The sequence below is a fragment of the Ixodes scapularis genome, unplaced genomic scaffold (genome assembly GCF_016920785.2).
Source record: "Ixodes scapularis isolate PalLabHiFi unplaced genomic scaffold, ASM1692078v2 PGA_scaffold11__112_contigs__length_91849675, whole genome shotgun sequence".
NCBI lineage: Eukaryota > Metazoa > Arthropoda > Arachnida > Ixodida > Ixodidae > Ixodes > Ixodes scapularis.
Window position 1 is genome coordinate 57,186,020 of NW_024609837.1, and position 20,560 is coordinate 57,206,579.

At 46.5% G+C, this 20,560-nt stretch overlaps 1 protein-coding gene across 2 annotated transcripts in view; it reads right to left on the reverse strand.

Moving 5' to 3' along the window:
* Positions 1–10,608: 10,608 nt before the first annotated feature.
* LOC8023646 (protein tramtrack, beta isoform) overlaps positions 10,609–20,560 on the reverse strand; it is a 217,870-nt gene continuing 207,918 nt past the window's right edge. The window contains exon 5 of one of the 2 annotated variants that reach the window (XM_029966529.4): positions 10,609–11,325. In XM_029966529.4, coding sequence (XP_029822389.2) covers positions 11,090–11,325 — 236 coding nt within the window. In that variant the 3' untranslated portion in view covers positions 10,609–11,089. The remainder of the gene's footprint in view (positions 11,326–20,560) is intronic. The other variant, XM_040505260.2, reaches the window with a different exon arrangement.

Sequence of the window (20,560 nt, forward strand, 5' to 3'; positions counted from 1 at the left end):
GTGCCTGCGGGGGCGTGCAGAAATTATCGTTTTGTGTGCTTGTGCTTCCTCGCGTTTTAATGACTCCTATTTTCGTTCACTTCTAGGCACCAAAGAGAGGGAAAACGAAGACGGGCCAAGTTCTACATTTTCGTCATGTTGCGCAAAGGGAGGACCTGCGAAATGTGTTCCGCGATTTGCCCGATAACCGTTTCTAAGCTGGCATGTCATTGCGACAGTGTCCATTTTTGGTAGCTAGCTGTATGTGCAGATTGCCTGTGCGATGCGAATGTTAGTCTGAATTGCACCACCACCCATGAACACAGTGTTTTGATTGCGACGCGCATCTGTGTGCCAGAAACAGTGTTTGGTTTCCAGTGTTGAACCCTGTGCCATAATTATGGCATGTTGTAACAAACTGAACCCTTCGTTGAACGCGGCGCGAACAGAAATGGCGCTGAACACAACGACGAGCAAACACAGTCCGTCGAGAAAAATCGTCCCCCAAAGCTCTCCGCCCACCATGGTTAAGGGTCTCCTTTTACAGCATTTACACTGCTCAAGTGGAAAGAATGGTGAGCTTTGTGGGAAAAGCTTGTCCTGCTATTATTGTGTGTTATCGTCGTAAAAGGTTTTAAGGCATAGTCGTAAGCAGTCGCAAGTGTGAACGCGCCTTTATGCTGGCTAACTAGTGAGCACTCGTCCTTGTTTGTACTGCTGTTTATGTACCTGCTACAATAACCTGATTTAGCAAAATGCACGCAATCGAACCTGCAATCCCGTCCTTTACGTACGATGCTTGGATCGGTAGTCTGGCGACACTGTCCAGTCTCGTAGCGCTTCCGTTACCACTGTGCTTTGAAATAGCAGCTGGACAGCTTGATTGCTTAAATGAGACTTCGACCAACTAACAGCAATGCTCGTTTCCTCCAGGTGAGACTGGCTGCAGCGAACTCGCCCTGGCGCGGCGCGGCAAGCCCGAGACTGCACCCTGCCCGTACTGCTTCGCGCACCTGAGTGTCAAGTCACTGTCGCGGCACAAGAAGGACATGCACGGCAGCCAGAAGAGGGTTCACAAGTGCTCCGTGTGCGACGCCAAGCTCACCCGCCTCGACAACCTCCGCAGGCACATGATGCTTCGCCACCGGCCGCAGAAGAGCCACTGAAACGGCAAGGAGGAGAGGGGCCTCGGAAAACCCTCTCGAGGCAGTTGCGGTGCGGTGTTCGGAATCAGTCTCCCAGCAGCGCGTTTTACCGCGTCCTGAAAAGTGGTCCCTCAACTTCTGCTTGACGACGTTGTAGATGTGTCGCCGGTAGCGATCCTGGCAGTGTAGCAGCAGTGGTGGATGAGCCAGATGCCTGTTGTGCTGCATGTCGCTCTCCAACTTGACAATCTGCAGAAGCTTCGGCACCAAGCAGTTGGGACACCGCAACGACGGCCGCGCTCGCATTGACTCGTGCTTTCTGCCGGAACTCCAATGCCCGAACGCCAGGATCGCGACATCCAACAGCACAACATTCCGGCTTTTGTAACGTCATTCGTTGCCACTTTGGGACCACTTTCGACGCGTGGTTGAAATAATAAGCTAAACAAACAGGTCAAAAGCACGTTCCAGGCACCATAGTTACGGTGCCTGGCCTGCATCTTCATCCATTTTCTTTTTTTTTTGGGGGGGGGGGGGGGGGGGTGCCGTACCACCCACGCATCAAAAAAATGGTCCCAAAGTGGCGACAAAAGTCGTGGAAGCCCATGCATCATGCTGTCCGATGTCACCATCCTGGCGGTTAGGCTCGCAAGTACCAATGAAAAACACGTGGGAACGCCAGTGGCGGCGGCGGCGCAGCGTCCCGACTCGTTGCCACCGAAACTTCCGGAGACCTTCGAGCCAAGAGCGAGCCGCGACGGAACGGGCGTCTATTGCATTTACTTCCGTCGTAGTGTCACTGCCAGGATCGTGGCGGGCACCTCCTCGACGTTGTCGGGTGAACATCGAGGGACCACGATCAAGACACGATAAGCACGCCGGCCAGAGACGCGCTTCGGGCCAGGTACAGCTCAGAGCCACTAAGCAAGCTGTGCTTAGAGTATTGACACTTCGTTCGCCGATTGTCTCGTGGGCACCGCCATCTCGTTTCATAGAGCGGCGATAGTTACGGTTCGAAAACTGGATTCCTTGAACTTTTACTTAAGGTGTCGGGTAGCTCCAGTGATATCATTTTGCTCTGTTGCAGACTGTGTTAATATTTTTGGGGGATGGAAAGGCGTTTTCCACAATTTTAGATACAGGTTCGACTAACTGGCAACCGTGGTTTCAAGCAACAAAAGGGCCGAGTTGTCATTACTCTGAAGCGTAGCTTGTTTAGGGGCTCCAAGTGCATCCGCAGGTTTGGAGGAAGCGACGGATGAAAGTGAAAACTTGGACCATAGTCTGCCGCAACGTAAGATCTGCAGAAGCAACTCTGCCTCCGTTGCAAGCTTTCGACCTTTGATAGGGGCTGGAACGTTCGCGCAAAAAACAGCTGGAAAAATTAGGCGAATCCGGAACAAACACAAAAATTGTTCCGCACCGTTTAAAAGAAAAAAAGGAGAGTATTTACCAAGTAAATCGAAAGTATGGCTTTGTTAAAAGCATTTGTGCAATTTCTGTACAATCGATGCCCACGCATGGTTCATTCTTAAAAATAAATGGCGCGGAACTATTTTTGCTTTTGTGCGAATTTTGCAAGACGTTTGGTTGGTTTTTTGCGCATGTTAAAGGGATGGTGCAACGATTTTCAGACTTTGGCCAATTAACTGCGGAAATTAATCTGCGTCACCTATGGAACGAAAAACCGAAAGCCACATTTTCTTGCGAGCGCTAGTTCTTATTTAAAAAAAATGAAACAAATCGAAGGTCGAAGTGCCTCTCAACTCTTCACGCCGACTTTCGAGTGACGTCTCTGGGGGTTCTTGTGGTTTCCCCTTGGGCCCTCTTTTCAGAGACCCCAGCCGCTTCCTCCGCGATTGTCGACTTTCAAAGGATTAGCCTCGTCGAAGGTCGCGGCGAGCGATAGACACAAAGGACGGTTCGCCACGGGGCTGACGGCAAGTGTAGCAGCGGAGGGGGACAGGGTTTGTTGACTTCCGCGTATCCCCCAGAGACGCCGTCATTTTAGTTCCCGTAGCCGCCACTGGCGGCTGCAGATCGGCAAATAATTCGTTTTTTGCCTTGCGATTACGTTTGTTGGGGAAAGGTGTCGCGTTTTTGGTCACTTGGGCTTGTATAAACAATATAAAAAATGCGAACTGGCAATTCTTTCAACATTAAAACCGTTGCACTGCCCCTTTAAGGTTGATTACAAGAAAGAACCATGTGCCCGAATTCCTTCTCTCTACCACTTGTTCTTTCATGCCGTCGGCGCCGCGTGCCTTGCAAGTGTGCCACAGAGTATGGCGCCATTCTTAGAGCCTGCGGTCAATATTCTCAACCTACAGTTGGAAACCAATCGGGGTTTTACCGTTTCATAGTTACGATTGTTGAGTGAACGAAAGATGAAAAACCCTAACTGCGCCAACTCCAAGGTTTGAAACCTTGGGCGCTGTAAACTTTTCTAGTAGAGGTGCAGAAACAACAAATAAGAAGCTCCCCTGGATCGAGGAAATGCGACATAGAACTGAAATGCGTTTCGGCTTGCGGGTACAGTCAAACAAACCGTCCATACGAATTCTTGTTTACCTATCGATTTTTGTGCGTTCGATTGTTTCTCTCACGAGTGATGTTCCACTAGACTCGGGAACTGCGACATTCTCCCCAAGCTATGTACGGCCCCTTTCAACTTGCTGTGCAAAGCCATTTCGATTCCCAGCGGCGTAGCTAGACCATCCGGCATACGGAGCCCTTTGTGTAAAGCGGGGGAGGGGTTCTGGGAGGCGCCGTGTAACCGAGCTTTCGGTTGCACGTCAAAAGGTTTCCAGGTGGTCCAAATTAATCCTCAGTCCTCCGCTGGGGCGTGCCAGATGCCCGTCGTTGGTTTGGCACGTAAAACCCCCAAATTTGACTTTTCTTGGGTTCCGGGTATTGCGAGGGTGGCAACCTTCTATGTGAACTGGGATGCCTGGTACTCGGGGCCCAAAACCTCCCCCCCGGCTGCTGTGCCAGTGGCAGTTCCTGATGTTAAGAAGACCAGTGCCATAATATAATCCATCTACGAGACAAGTGAAAACTGTGATTTTTTGGGATTGAGCTGAATGTTGCAAAATACAATTGCATACCGTAAAATATTGGGCAAGCGCCCACTCAAAATTGAGATAATCGCAAAAAAATGGGGGATGGGCACTTGTCCGGTCATCAATTTTACATATCAATGTACTGTGCACATTTTTTCAGATCTGACAAATTTTTAATGTGGAATGGGGGCAGATGCACGGTATTCTACGGTATTTTTATTTTTTTTTTATTGAACATTGTTAAAGAGATGGTGAATCGAAATTTGGATTAAAAAAAAAACAATGCTGGAGATGTAGGCGGGACGCTAAAATCCCTGCAACACTACTAGTAAGGCGATATCTCAAATGGACGGTCGTATTTTTGGAAAAAGAAGTCGAGATTGAACCAGGCCGACGAGGCGCGTGACGTCAAGGTACCTAGTTTCCTCCTCTCTTCGCTTCGCTCCCTCAAGGCCGCGAGGCGGAGAAGACGCGAGGCCATTCCCTCTCCTTCTCGGAGAAACATGACGTCAACATTTCTGCCAAATGCGCCTCTTTTTTTTTTAAAAATACGGTCATCCGTTCGAGATATCGCTGTATGAGTGACGTTATGGTGTTTGTAGCATCCCGTTGCACGCTTTTGCCACGTGTTTTGGGGAATCCAGATTTCGGTTCAGCATTCCTTTAAGAATATGTTTGTTATGATGTGAAAAAGCGCAAATGCAAATGATTAGGAAGAGAAAAAGGGGACAGGAGAGAGCACTCTCTCCTGTATTCTTCTTGGTGTAGGAAAAGTGTACAAAGGTACAAAGGTTAGAAAAAAAAGTACAAAATTCCTAAGTCTGGGACGAGTTTGCCTCAATGGTGGTGTTGACTGACGTTTTCCCAGCACACTGTGAGCACAAACGCTACTTTGGCATTATTTTGCATTCTGTTTCAAAAAGGTATTGGTGGACACCAGATTTCACTACTTGAGTCAATTCTTCTTCCACACTTCCCACCACACTAGCAGTTTTGACTACAGTGTTTCGAGCATAAAATAGGCAACTCAATTTCGAACATGTTCACAATGAGCCACTAAACAAATTCACAAATTTTGTTCGTAAGCAAAAATATTTCTTTACTCAAAGTGGGGATGCTTCAACGTCGCTCCTAAAGCCAATAAACTTTATGCTGCAACATCTACCTCAGGCATCCAGCTTAGAAACAGCAGCACTCGATTTTTTTTAGAATATATTTATAAACATGCTCTTTCTCGTGTGCACAAGTGCACTGCAGGAAAGCAACATCCATGGCCATGCGACTATGTTATGCCGTGCTCGATACACATTCACATACAGAATCTCGTTTTCTAAATGTCCCAGCTGTTGTGCCTTGTGTACACCGAGATTATTTTCCTGTATAAGCAAGCGTGTGTTGGACGTCTGCACGTCTTGGGAGCAGAAACTACAAGTTACTGCCAACAGTTGTACAAACTGTGCTATGAATAAAACCCTCGGCTTTTATGCTACGCTGTTGCATCACTCAACATTTATTTTCGTTTCAACCTCTTGCGATTTTCTTAATCAGTGTTTCCCAATCTGCGGGCCGTTTTCAGGAACTGCTTTAACTATCAAGCTCACTTAGTAATTAGGGACAGTCATTCCTGCTGGCATTCATTTTTCTTTTAGCGATGGTTTTAAGCCCAACTAATCCACTCCAACTAAATTAAAAAACTTGTGTCATCGCAAAAAGCTATTTGAGGTCTCTACACAATGTTTTATATTTTTTATAGGTCGCAGTTTGGGAAGCACTGATCTAAATAATTACAACACTGCTTGGTCAAACCATTTAAACAAGCACTGATCTAAATAATTACAACACTGCTTGGTCAAACCATTTAAACAAACTTTTGCTTCACCTTGACTGTTAGGTGGCAGAAGCTACCGCCTGATACAGAGATTCTAGCCACTAACATCCATTGAGCCTAAACTGGAGATGACGAGACGATGCACATCGTAAGAGAGCAGTCGACTGGTACCTAACCGATGGCTGCTATACTGAGTTATACGACAATCAATTTAAGCCTAAGTTGGCATCTCCCATGTCAGTGATCGATTTAGTGTGACCATCACATTTAGTGTGACCATGCTAAGGTATGGAAATTAGGTTATGGGGATATTTTTAAACTACACGCTGTATAAATATCCCCATAACCCAATTTCCATACCTTAGCATGGTCACACTAAATGTGACTATGATCTCTAATTTGTTCCATTATGATGTCGCCTGTATTCATAAACTGATTTGAACTATACTGGGCTGGAGGCCATCCACAAAAAAGAAGACATGCTTTCGATCACACTGAAGAATGCAGCGTACAAAAATGTTTTACGACAGTTGTCATTAGGTCGCCCCAGGTACCTCTGGGGCCTTTGAACAAATACAAATACTGCAAGTACCACAAAGCAGGTCAGACCCCAGAAACTCTCCAAAACTTCAGCCATTTATTTGCGGGTATCAACACGCATGCAAAAGATAGATGAAAATCTGTCCAACCGATACAAAGAATGCCACAAAGAACACCCAGACCTACAGTAAGCCCCACGCACCCGAAATGACGCAAAAACAATTTGAGTGTGTGACATGCATGTGCAATGATATTAACAACCCACGAGATCAATGGCCTGTGGTGTGCATGTAAAGGCGGGCGTTGAACACACACACTTCGACAACTCGACAAACACATCAGCTTCCTAACTAACGTCTCCTTTTACAGCTCATTGAAGTGAAAATCGTTTGCATGCGGGAACAAGACTAACAATCGGGCATTTACGCCAACAGTTGATGTATTCTATCCGTGTGGTAAGCATCTAAATCAGGGGTCCGATTTTGGTAACCGCAAGAGCAAGATCTAATTTGCCTCTCGTGGAGTGAGCAAAGATAGCGTTCATAGGCAGTTCGTCTGCTACAGAGTACCCTTCGCAGATGGCAATAAAACAAGAAAACACCATACGACGTCTGTTAAAAAACCAGGAAAAAAATCTCGAGGTACACCTAAGCATTCCTTATGAGTTGTGAATGCAAAAGCCTGCAAGCCGCTCGTCCGCTCCCTTTTTCGTCTGCTGCGTACTTTTCGTCGCCAGTTAGCGCATGTGCTCCCCAGGTGATTTTGGACGCTCCGCGCTGATGGACACGCAGCGCCATAAGGTGAGCGGTCTTGGAAACTGACGAGCGCAGCGGCCAATGGGAGCCCCGTTGACGCGCGCCAGCCAATGGAACCGAAGGAAACTGTCGTTTTCGCGCTTCAGACTGATGACGTCAGCTCGTTCCATGAGACAGTTAATGCTTTCGCATTAAAAATTGACCGTCCGCTACGAACCGAGCGCCGCGTCGTAGTGAGATCGGACGCGGGCCAAAATTGTGAACATCTGCCATCTCCCGTTGAAAGCCATTGACAACCCGCGCTTCGTTTGCAAATCTCAAGTCGTTCTGCCACCGTAAGCGAGCCGACGTCGACCAGTGGAGGAGGAAGTACTAAGAACAAGCACATCGACATCGGAGGCCAAGATACCTTTCTTGCCATTTGGGAGTTAGTGAGACGTTCCCACCAAAATTTTGCCGATTTTGAACGTGCAAATGGGTGAAGAAAATGTCTCGTTGACTGATTACCTGCAAGCTGTTGCGCCACATCCAATTGGCAGCTGAGAACGCTTCTCTCGCTCTCACCTTGACCAAAAGCGGACCCCAGGAGTTCTGAAACGTTTGAAGCTTGGGGAACCCCTACTTGCCAAGTACGGGTTCCCCAATATGGCGGCGTCCACTTCTGGAAGAGATGTCCCGTGTGAGAAGTGTGGAACAAAAACGTGGAAAACTTAAGATTTTACTATATATCTTTCAATTCGGATAGCGAGGACATAAACCTTTCAACCGATAGTGACAATGAGGCCACTGAGCTGTTTGACTTTACCTCCGACGACTCGGATTCTGAGAAAAGACATAGTGACGGCATTGTACGACGATCAAAGCGAAGAAGCCTTCCACTGCGCCTCCACATTTTTGCACTTCAGTGCTGCGCCAAACATGAACGTTGACGTAGCAGGTAATGCAAACTGCTTATGCTACTATACATATAAAAAATTTTTTTTTTTTTTTTTTTTTAATTATTGCGCTAGGCAAAGGGTTAAAATCCAGGCCATTCATCCTTGTTGGTGTTAGACTGGTGGCAACTGATAAGACCTGTTTGCTCTACTGACATCTCACTCCTGGTTAGCTCAGTCGGTAGAGCGCTTCACTGGAAATAGAGAGGTCCTTGGTTCGATACCAGGACCTGGCGAATTTTCTCTCGCGCACCAGTCACCTAGCTGTGTTTGGAGATTTGTGTTTCCCCTTTTGTCCCTTTGTTCCCCTTCTCCAGAGATTATTATTGTCATTCTTGTCCAGCTCGCTTGCACCTTTGCATTAATTGCATTATAAGCTCGACATACTCTGTTTAAGAATACCAGCACGACCTGAAAGTCTATAGTTCGTGACGTTATACCACTGGGGGGCATGCGGAAATTTGGAGGTTGGTTTCGGCGTCATCTTCATTTACAGTTATAGCTACTCTGAATTTCAAGACAATAAATAGCATACTGTAAAGACTAAAAGGGGCACTGACACCCCAAGGGTCGTATTTCTTTTATTGTCTAAAACGATGAAAGTTGTAGTCATAAAAACGCAAAAAAATACCGCATTGCAAAAAAAAAATTCCCCACGCGCGTGCACTGACACTTCAAGGGTTTTATTTCTTTTATTGTCTAAAACGATGCAAGTTGTAGTCAGAGACACGCAAAAAAAATACCGCATTGCAAAAAAAAAAATTCCCCACGCGCGCGCACTTTTTTTTATTTCTGGCGCTTTTCTCTCCCGCTCCTCGCTTCTTTTGATTTGCAACGTCAAAAATCATAAAATTTAGAAGTTTTGTAAGCGACATTTCTATAACATTTAATAACGGCAATCGTATACATGTTTTTTAATGCAATTGCAAACGCACTATGGCCCTTCTTTTTGAAATACCAAAAATCATAATCCGGTGTGATCTCGCCTCCTGGATTTGTATCCTCCCTCGGAAAACACGCCGCCTGGGCATGTTTCCGAGGGAGGGAACATGCCCCTCGCTTCGGGTCGCGGTGAAAACAGTGGTTTGGAGCGCGGAGCCGTGAAAGGAAGTCTACTCGTAGAATTCCACAGTATTTCTCGTCAACACACCAGCGCGGATCGCGCGGAAACTTCAAATTCGGCATTTGGAAATTGTTTTTTTACTTTACAAATACTGAATTCCCAAGTTTCGAGTTTTGAGGTAATGTCCCGGCATCGTTTTCAATCGTTTCGGATAATAAAAAAAAATTATTTTGATGTGTCAGTGCCCCTTAAAAGGATACTACAACAAAATTTCGGTGCTGATTTTTTGGTTTATATGTGTTCAAAGGAGCAATATCACATCAAACACACCAATATCTTGTTAAAAAAAGTCACAAAAAGGAATTTTAAAACGAATTAAACGATTAGCAAAGAGCACCTGGTGGATGTCGCCAACGCCTCGTTTGTAATGCCCGTTTAGGAACCTTGACAGCTAGTGAGTGTGAGTGTCTCGCCTCCGGCCACGACAAGAGAAGAGGGGAAGGAGGAACTCGCATCTTCCCGAGAATCCCTTTTGTGTGTACCAGAAGTCGCTATTGTCCCCCTACAAGATTATAGAAGATCAACCCGCCACTCAAAATTCGTACAAAAGCATCCGCTTCGGTGGCTGGAACGACTAGGCCGTCCACTCGACGTCAGCCTCACCGTAGCTTTGCTCGTCCCGAGATGAACTACGTCACGACTGCGTTGGACGTCACGTGCTCTCTGCAGGCTGTTCTCCGAGCGCTTGCCAGAGTGGGCCGTTTATAACGAAAAATAGAGCCAACAGGCTCAAAATACAAACGTGCGATTGTCATTTACGGATATTGTGGATCATATTCAACCTATTTTTGAACACGACAGGAATACTTCAAATTTCGTTGAAGTATTTCTTTAAAGTCCGGGTATTCAGAAAATGCAAATTGTTTGGGTAGCTCAAGAAATGGCTGAAGTACCCCTCTAAGTAAAGGGGCACTCTTCAAATCACTTTTCCGATGAACCTTGGCCCTTGCACTTCAGTCGCAACTTCATCACCCCAATTTCTCAAGTTTCGCCAACCATCTTGGTTGAGCTCTCCGACTTGCTTGAGGAAGCAGAGAGGTCAAAACACTGAGGATGGCAGCAGCAGGCAACACCCGGAAATATATGCGACGCTTTGCACATTAGTGCAGAATGTGAGACACTTTGCACAAATGTGGAAGAAAAAATTGCAACGCAAATGGGGGCAGATAGTACAATAGTCTAATTTCAGTTTTGACGCCTGGCAGCAAAGTAAAGTCGCCATAGTCTATATTTTAATTTATATGATCAGGAATGTGAATGGCCTGTAAGAAGTCTTTCCAGCACCGACGTGCAACAACGAGCACAAAAAGGTGAGATTATGCTAGCTTTCGACGCAACGAAAGGAACAATTTGTGATTATTAAACGCAGGAACACCATTTACACAATTCAACACTTTGCACGATTCCAAACGGCAGAAAGATGACAAAGTTTATCGAGTGCCACGAAAAAGGGACAAACACAGGCACGTAATGGGGAAACAATCTGTTTCCAAATACCGCTCAGAGCTCCCAGACAAGAAATCGGTTTGTAGTTAAATTATGCAGTTACGTACCAGACCTCCGGTATGTTTACCGCATACCAAAATTCCAATAGGTCGCCGCTACTTTTTTTACAGTACACTCTTTACCGGCATACAGTGATGTACCAAAAGAGTCGGGGGGGGGGGGGGAGAAGGGGGGGGGAGGAAAGCACCAATCCGTCCCCTCTCCCCGTCACGTCCCTCAACCGTCCGTTCCGTGGACGTTGATGCAGTGTTCTCGGACGTAGTCCTTGCGGGCAAACTGCTTGGCGCAGACGGGGCACGGGTAGCGGATGCGGTTCTTGTCCAGATGGCGCTGCATGTGCCGCCGCAGGCTGCTTGTGTTGTAGAAGGACCGCTGGCAGTAGCGGCACCGCGGGTTGCCCCTGCCGATCACGTACGGCGCCTCCCCGGGCTCCTGTCCGGGCCGCACGGTGGCTGCAAAGGGATTCGCCAAACCGACGACGGACACATTGTGAACCAGAGCCACGTTTCCCCGGTGTTTCCAGGTTCGGATTTAATAGCCGAGCACGCCTCCAGAGCGTCCAAAGTATGGTGCCTGGGGCGCGTCCCCGTCTGGTACGTTTACTGCGTCCTCAAATGTGGTCCCTCAATTTCACGACGTCACATACTGTCACATTGTCGCCAGCCAAGATTCTGGCGGCGGTATGGCAGTGGAGGCGACAACGGCAACACTCGCATTCACTCGAGCTTTCCGCCGGGACTTCTGCACCGACTGCCAGAATCGCGACGTCCGACACTGCGACGTGTCGGCTCCCGCGACGCCATTTGTTGCCACTTTGGGACCGCTTTGGGTGCAGGGGGGAGGTGGGGGGGGGTTAAGATAATAAATGCACCAGTCGAAGACCCACTTCAGGCACCGTAACAAAACTCCACAAATACGAAGGAAAATAAAAAAAAGCCCACGAAGTGGGGTAGCGATTTCTTTGTTAGATGTTAAGTGCCTCAAAAAGGAACTTTGCGTTTTTGTACTAGGAACAGAATTTACGACATCCGAAATAAACTGCTCGCCACACCAACGCGAAACAAATTGCTTTATAAATCCAAAACTTTATATTTTACATTATGTACAGAAGTGAGGAGCACAGACAACTTGGGTGGCCGCTTTGGAAAACCACGGTTATGTCGCTGGTTTGTTTCAACGCAGCACAAAATTAAAAATGTGCCAGCTCACTGCCATAACCCTCTCCAGTAGTATACTGTCGGTATACCCTCGCAAGGTGAACAAGCAGCAAATGCTGCTTTTGGGTAGCGCACGCTGTTGGCAATTCATTTTACGGTTCCAATCACCAATGAAAGAAGACACGTTCAGGGAAGAAACTTGTACCACAGACACTTAAACGCAGTTGATGGGTCACACTTGAACATAAAAACAGCAGCGAAAGACAAAGAACAAGCCTCCTTAACAGCAACTCCAGACGTGACTCAATGAGAATCGGTTGTCTGCGTCAGAGCTAGCCATTGAAAACGTCAAGAATGTTCTTATGAATCGTAAAAACAGACCTCTGTCTTGAAATTTCACGAGGTATCATGCACTACTAAAACCCACCTACAAGAGTTTAAACTCTCTCTACGGAGGCGCCCATTTTTCCTGCTCATTTTAGCCATTCCCTCTCTTTATGTCACCCCGTATTTGTGCTGGTCTTTTCAATGAACTTTGCTAAATCCAATCGTCCGCTTCATTCAACCGTCCATTGTCTCTTGGTACAGTTGTTATGTCTAATCGCACGTTTATCAACACGCGAGACTAGTCGAGTCTTCCTGAGGCTCCACAAAGCCACCTTTGTTAGGTCGCCAGACAAAACTGGGAGTCTGTCCAGCTGATGGGAACAAACAACCACCATCGCAGCCCATTAACTGCAGCTGCTTTGAGAACAACAAACGATAGATCAGCTAGAAATGATGCAAAAGATTCAGACGAGCTGGTGAACTTTCCACATCTTGAAAAATTGCGTTCAAGATGATGCAAGCGATCTGTGCCTCTCCGGGCGAGGCACACGCTCAATACGGCCCAAAGCCAATCCCGTGCTTGATCTTGCGGTGGAGTAGGGCGTAATGCTTGCGCGAAAAAAGCTTGAAGCAGATGTCGCACTGGTACTTTGGGGCGTGCAGTGCCAAGTGCTGCAGCATCCTTCCCCTGGTGGAAAACAGCATGCAGCACTTGGAGCAACGGCGCCTTTCAGTGTCAAAGGACACCGCTTCACTCTCTGCAAAAGACGAGAGGGGACAAGCAGCTCGTGAACTCAACACGGTAGAGCGTTGCACAAACTTCAAAGATACACAGATTCGATTTTCGAAGTCTAACTTTAAGGCCGAGAGACTGAGCAAAGGCTTCCTGGGCAGCACCGATCAAACAACCTTCTTCAAGTAACAAGCGCCGTTTGGTGGTTTGTCTGCAAAGTACAAATGGAGGGCAGCTAACATGCGTCTGCTCGTCGAAACACAATGGCATCGTGTCGACACGTTGGCTTTTACCATTTTTTAAGCCCCATACTACGAATGGTCAAAAAATAATCGACAAAAAAGATTAATTATGCGCAAAGATAGGCGCTGAAAATGTTGGTTGTGGGGGACGGTGCCTTCTGAAAATGGTGACACTGGGAAGAGAGGCCAGGGGAGAAGGTGTACACATGCGCAGAAGCTTTCTGGAAAAGGGTCCACTCCAATTCAAGCACGCAATTCATAGCCTCGCATGCTGATTGAACGGTCAAAAATCCAGTGGTGGCACCATCTGCAATGTACCAAGAGAAGAGGAAGGTGGACACAAGGTGAATTTTTTGGCCAGTTATCATATGTGCCGAGGACAAGAATCTCTCATACTCGGGTGGAGAGTTCTGGTTTCGGTGGTTCTTTCCCAAACCACACCTTGTAAAGAGATATTAACTCCACCATTTACGGAAAACTGGAAAGCCTACGGAGCTTATTTCGTAAGGCACTCACAGAAACTGAAAAGCAAAGGTAATTTATAAAAACGAAACTTGGAACTCCAACTGTTAGAAATGCATGCCGTTTCATGTTTTTCGGTTTGTTTGTCATGATGCATGCTCGGGGTTTGAAAGGATTCACTTGGCAGCAAACCAAGCTGCTCTACGGTTAAAAGGAGGTCGTAAAACAATGCTGGAATGGAATTTTACGCACTTTACATAAACCTACTGACACAACTGGACACAACTACCGTAAAGTTCCGAAAGAACGCCCACCCAAAATGAAGAGATAAATGGTCAAGAACATGGGGTGGGCTATCTTTGGGGATGCCACAGCAAAACCTCATCAAAAATTAATGATTAACACTGAGCAACCGCTACAAACCATGCGACACGGGAACTGATACTCCAGATCGCGGACACAGCAAATTCGCGATTCACGATGCAATAAACACACAAAAATTCACTACAAACTCCTGTGTCACGGGAAAGGATGCGGCAGGTTGCAGACGCAGCACATTTGCGTTTTACCGTGCGAAGGACCCACGGGAACCCACTGAGAACTCTCATCTCTCGGGAACGAATACCGCAAATCGCGAACTCGGCAGATCCAAGTTTTATACAGTAAAACCTCGTTATAACAAAGTTGAAGGAGCGGTCGTAATTATTTCGTTATAACCATTAGTTTGTTATAGCCCATGTCCATTTCTTCCCACTATTAGCAAGCAAGGGGAATTATGATTGCTTTGTTATATCCATTAGTTTGTTATATCCATTAGTTTGTTATATCTTGTTTTGTTATAACGAGGTTTTACTGTAGTGCAATAAACATGCGGGAACTCGCTATAAACTTGCCTGTCACAAGAACCGATATAGACTTGCCTGGCAAGGGAACCAATGTCGCGCACACAGATCGCAGACAAAAACGCGGGAATCCGCTACAAACTCGTATGTCATGGGAACGAATACCACAGATAGCGGACGCAGCAGAATCGTATTTCACGATGCAATATACGCGCGGGACCAACTCACGTGTTATGCGAATCGATATCGCATGTGCAGGTCGCGGACAAAAACGCAGGAATCCGCTACAAATTCTCACGTCACAGGAATTAATACTGCAGATTGCAGACACGTCAGATTAGCATTTCACAATGTAATATACACGCGGGAACTACTCGCATGTTACGGGAGCCGATATCGCGTGCGCAGATTGCAGACAAAAACGCGGGAACCCGGTACGAACTCACTCATCAGACATACCAGTACAGGAGATTGTGCAGCAGATGCCATTAAAATCGGACATCACATGACGTCCAATGGGAATAGGGGGTGGGCAATCTTTCGGAATATTTACGTTACAGATATTTAGCCAGAAAAATAGGATGGGCGATCTCTCCGGGGCGGGCGTTCTCTCAAAACTTTACAGTAGAGCCACCAGGTAAGCTACGCTTCAGTGCCACGAGACACCAGCCATCGAATGGATGGATGGAGGGATGGACGCTAACAACTGCACCCTTTATAACAAGGAGGTAGCTTGAGCCGCCTAGCTTAGAAACTAAAAACAAAAGTATATTTCCTCCCTTCATCCTTCTAAGCCAATTCGTTTCCCTCTGCAATATTGTAACTATCAACAGACGGTGTGGGGTATATCTCTCTGCTTAAAGACCGACGAACAATTCGCTCTTCCCACTTTTCCCCCGCTTCCTCCTCCCCCCCTTCTACCCTCTCCGCCGTTGCCTGTTTCCTCCTCCCCCAGGGTGAAAAGGCTCTTTTGCCTAGCAGAATCTCATATCTGGTCGTCGGCCTTTAAAATCATTGCTGCCAGCTGTCCGAAGCTTTCTCTGAAATTGCACGAATAACGGTTTTTCATCCTTCAGAAATAGTATAACAGACCACGACAGACCAAATTATTATTATCCATTGCACCTAAAGCTCGGAAAGTTGCATTTTCAAACTGTAAAAATCGCAAATTGCGACCGCTCTGCACCGGGTACCGAACAGGCGGCGACCACAAGAAAATCAGTGAGTGGGGTGCCAACTAGTTTATTAACCCCTTAACCATTCTGGACAAGTCTAACTCATCAACGTGAGGCAGTTGAGGGTCAAAAACTCCCAAAAATAAAAGAACAGTCAAGGAGTTAAGTTGCTCTGGACACAACTTTAGCCACGTGCGATGCTACCCAGCCATAAGTTCCTTTATCGGAGTCTGATTTCAAGGACTGAAGCAGACTACTCTTTAGGTCTCCTTCGCAATAACCTCGGCGTTACAATGCCGGGACGCAGCTTGTAGACTAAACACGAGCACTCTGCCTGAGCTCAGTTACAATCAGTGCTTCAGCAGAACTCGTGACCAATCACAGTGCTAACAGGAACAGCCGAACCGTAACGATGCTCGAAGCACAGAGCATGCCAAGCGCACTGCCAACCCAAGCCTTTGGCTACGACACACGTTGGCAGCACCAGATCATGTGGCCACTTCTTCTGGCTGCAAGCTGATGGGGTGAATACCGCTCCTTTTTCTGCAACACTTTCTCAGACTCTTAATGCCAGTCTCGTAAATCATAAAAGCTAACGGTTTATTCTGAACAGTTGTCAGTGAAAGTAAGCAAGTCGTTTTGTGTTGAATCGATGCGAGCGTTTTGCCAATGGACTGGGTACTTCAATTCAAAAGAATTGAAACACAAAACACGAGGACGGACGACCACTCTCTTTCACTCTGCAAGGGAGTCATCGTCCATCCTTGTTCTTCGTGGTTTTAATCTTTGAAACTGAAGTTACGCATTCTATTAATTAAGAGCTGTTCCATGAATTTATAACAAAACAGGATTCCAGCAGGCTCCACACTGTTCTTGCAGAACACCTAAAAAAAAAAAGACCGCACCTCCACGATGTGAATGATGTTGATTGGGGTGAAGCTCTGGTAGTGCTGATGATACTGATTTTATTGTTCATAGGTAGTGCTGATGGTGCTGATTTTTTTTATTGCTCATAGGCTGCGTTTCAACCTCATTATTACTGCTTTATGGTCAGTGAAATGCAGAGCCAGTAATTCTTCTAGCGGATCAGCTTGGATCCGCTAGAAGCCGTGGGAACGCATCTCCACCGCTTAAGTCAACGGTCCATGTCAGAAAGAGAACGTGTGGTATGGAACGTGGTTATATACGCATTTGAGCATTTGACCGCAGCGCCCTCTCGTCTATAACGTTGAGCCAATGCATGCAAAGTTTAACCCGATTATATATGTATTTGACCGCAGCGCCCTCTCCTGTATAGACGTTGAGCGGCTACATGCAACGTTTCATCCACGACAGAAACCCCAGCTCGAGTTACTACCACATGTCAGAGCCTCCTATTCGTCCCGCAGTCGTGACCGAGTAGTTAAGGCGATGGACTAGAAATCCATTGGGGTCTCCCAGCACAAGTTCGAATCCTGTCGACTGCGCAAACATTTTTTTTTTTTTATGTGAGCACGGACGGACGGACGGAAAAGGCTAGGCCCTAAGGAGCTTTGCGCCTAAAATGTAAAAAATGTTTAGAAAAAGTCCTCGCAGTAGAAACGCTTCAGTTTTCTATCCCCGTCAACCACAGGTCAATGAAGGCATCTACCTAAATGCCCGAAAACAGTTTGAATGTAATTTTTTCCTATACCTATTTCAACTAGATGATATCTCCCGTATGACAATGTTTACCGTGTCATATTTTGTATTACAGTAAAACAATCGGCGTTCCCAGCACTTGTTCTCCCTACATTATTGCTGTCCTTTGATTTTTTTATTACTTTCTAGGTACCTTTGTAACTTTCAGAAATCGTTTTTGTACACACTCAATTGACTCGGTGCTTGTCGCTTTTTGTTGCAAGAGCATTTACGGTCACCACAGTTTGTTGCTGTCTAAATAACAAAATGGTGGGCTCCTGATTTGGACTTTTGGGCACCGCCAGACATTGTAAATGATTCACATTCAAGGAAGGTATGCAGCAAAGAAGCTTCTTGAAAACACCTTACGGCATTAAACCCCCAGCCTAAGAAGCCTGCAATAGAGTAATGACAAGTTATTATTGCAAGGGGATACGTGAAAAGCTAGATTATGTGACAAAATATGTATGGGCAAACTTTTCCTCAAGTTAACTCTGTTTTATGAATCAAAAACAAAAAAGCCAGTTAGGCACCCTACTCCAAAAGTGGCGAGTCAGGTGTACAAACACATAGGAAAGGGAGAAACGGGGACATTTTGATACTTTAGACCCGTGTAACAGATAAAAAACAAGGCATGGGATGGCCAAATAAATACGCTTTTCGTGCAAGACCCAACAAACTAACGATCAAACGAACTTGGTTTCCACACACCATTACATCTAACGAACGAATCTATGCAGAGCGCAAGTTCGTCTGCTTCTTGAGCCCGGGGTTGTGATGATGTCAGAACGGCGAGCTCTTATAGGCTGATTAAAAAAAATAGTGGGTAGACCTGAAGGCATCTATCATTGAGCTCTACCCACTATTCTTCCAAACAAAAAGCCGATCAGAAATCGGCGTCGTTCTGATGTCACCACAACCCCTGCGCAAGAAACAGACGACACGCTCTCCACATTACCCTCATACTTCTTCCGACGGCACCGCAGCAAGAAAAAAAGAAAGAGAAAATCTTCGTTCACCGATGACATTACAACATTTTCTGAACGAAAAGCACGGTCCTTGGTGGCCGATCACGATTGGTCCATGCACATAGACATCACCGTTCGTCACAGGCGTCTATGGGCATGCTGGTGATCCCGTGAGCCCGCTTGAGGTGGCGCTTGAGATCGTCCTTGCGGCTGTACTTGCGGCTGCACAGCGTGCAGAGGAAGGACTCCTGGTTGGGGTCGTGCACCTTCATGTGGCGCTTCAGGTTGTGTAGCAGCTGGAACGGGCGCGTGCACAGCCGGCACGAGTACACAGTCTTGCCAGGGACGTCCATGGACTTGTCAAAGGCCTCCCCAGAGGACATTGCCTTCACCTTGGGCTCCTGCGGCACTGCCAAGGGAGCAAACCGCCCCGTGTGGTTAGCCGCAGCCAATGCGAAGGCAAATGCAGTGGCTACGTTTGGCTTTAGGTGCTTTGTCAATAGAAATTTTAGAGCAAAGTTAGACCTACCGTCGCTTGGGTGCCTGGAATGCATCTCGACAGGGGCATTTACCACCGCGTCCTCTAAAGTGGTTCCTTTATTTTCGCTTCAAGACGTCACTACTACGTTCACCCCGAAGTTGAGACTGCAGTGGAAGCTACGTCCTCGATGGACCAGTCATACGCTTCTTTCGCCATATCCTCACGCTCCCGGCCATACCCACGCGCAGAGAGCCGGGTCAGGTGATAAGAGGGAGGCGGCTGATTGGCCCGGCGGGCACGTAGCTCCCACCGTAGTCTCAGCTTAAGGGTGAACAGAATATGATGGCGGCCAACATCGGAGGAGGACAGAGGACCGTTCCGCTACGAGTCGCTCTCCAGCCTGATGGTCCCCGGAAGCTTTGGCAGCCAGAAGTCGGGACGCTGCAACGATGGCGACGCTCACATTCGCTCCTACTTTTTGCCCGAACTCCTACAACCGACCACCAGGATCGCAGCATCCGACAACACAACATGCCAGCTACATCATTGGTGGCCCCTTTGGCATCACTTTCGATGCACGGGCAGTATACGACGCTTAACACACGAGTCAGAGGCGTTCCACACACCATATTACCATACGAGGCTCGTGAGCGAATAAGGGGGGACACTACCCAGGAAAATAAATTTCTGCAAAAAAGCTGATTTTGAAAAATGACATATTTACATCCACCAACATCTAGAAAGTATTTCCAGAAATTTTCTTTTTCTAAATTATGTTCAGTTTACCAATTCCAAAGGTAGAGGTTAGAGCACTTTTAACGCTTTTTTTCACAGTTCTCCTTTTCGGCATAAATTTCACTTTAGGAAAACTAATGTTTGGTAACGGAATAAAAAAGGTTCACTCATCATTTCTCCTAACTGAAATTTAATGGCTTTTTTTTTTTTTTTGTGGTTGTCTTTTATAAATGGTGTTAAGATTTTGTCAACAACATAAAAAGCAAAACATTTATTTGATTTTCCCGCACAATGTTAGCATAAAATAATTTACGTTACGGAAATTTTGTTTTCATAGTTGCACCCTTCAGACATTCTGCTGAGTATCTAGTGAAGAAAAACGTTTTGTATTACATTAGTTTTCTAATGATAGTTTTCCTAAACAATGTCAATATGCTCCCGATAAAAACGACTATAATTTCCTTCACAATTCATGCACACACACGAAACTGTGCACTGCATTCTGCCTCATAACTGCCAGCATATGCCATAAAGTTCATCCATATTAAGCCAAAGGTTTAAAAGTTGACCCTTTTGGGTAGTGTCCTCCCCAAAACAAACATTTTGCGTACGGACGGTCATGGGGCAAACACTTTCTTCGTATTCCATGTCGATTAAAACTGCCAGCTGCAAGTAAGCACTTGCTTGCCAGTTGCAGGTAAGCAGTCATTTGTTCTTTCGAGTCCTCATTTCACAACTGCACAATTTTTCAAATACATTCGACGCAGTACCAACTTTCTACCTTCAGTCTAAGAAGGAACCGCAAACAAGTCTTTAATCTTGGGGTTAAATAACACGTGGAACAAGGTGCTTTGAGGTTACGTGAATGCAGTAAGCACGCCATTTTTGAGTTTCAATCCTCAGCTC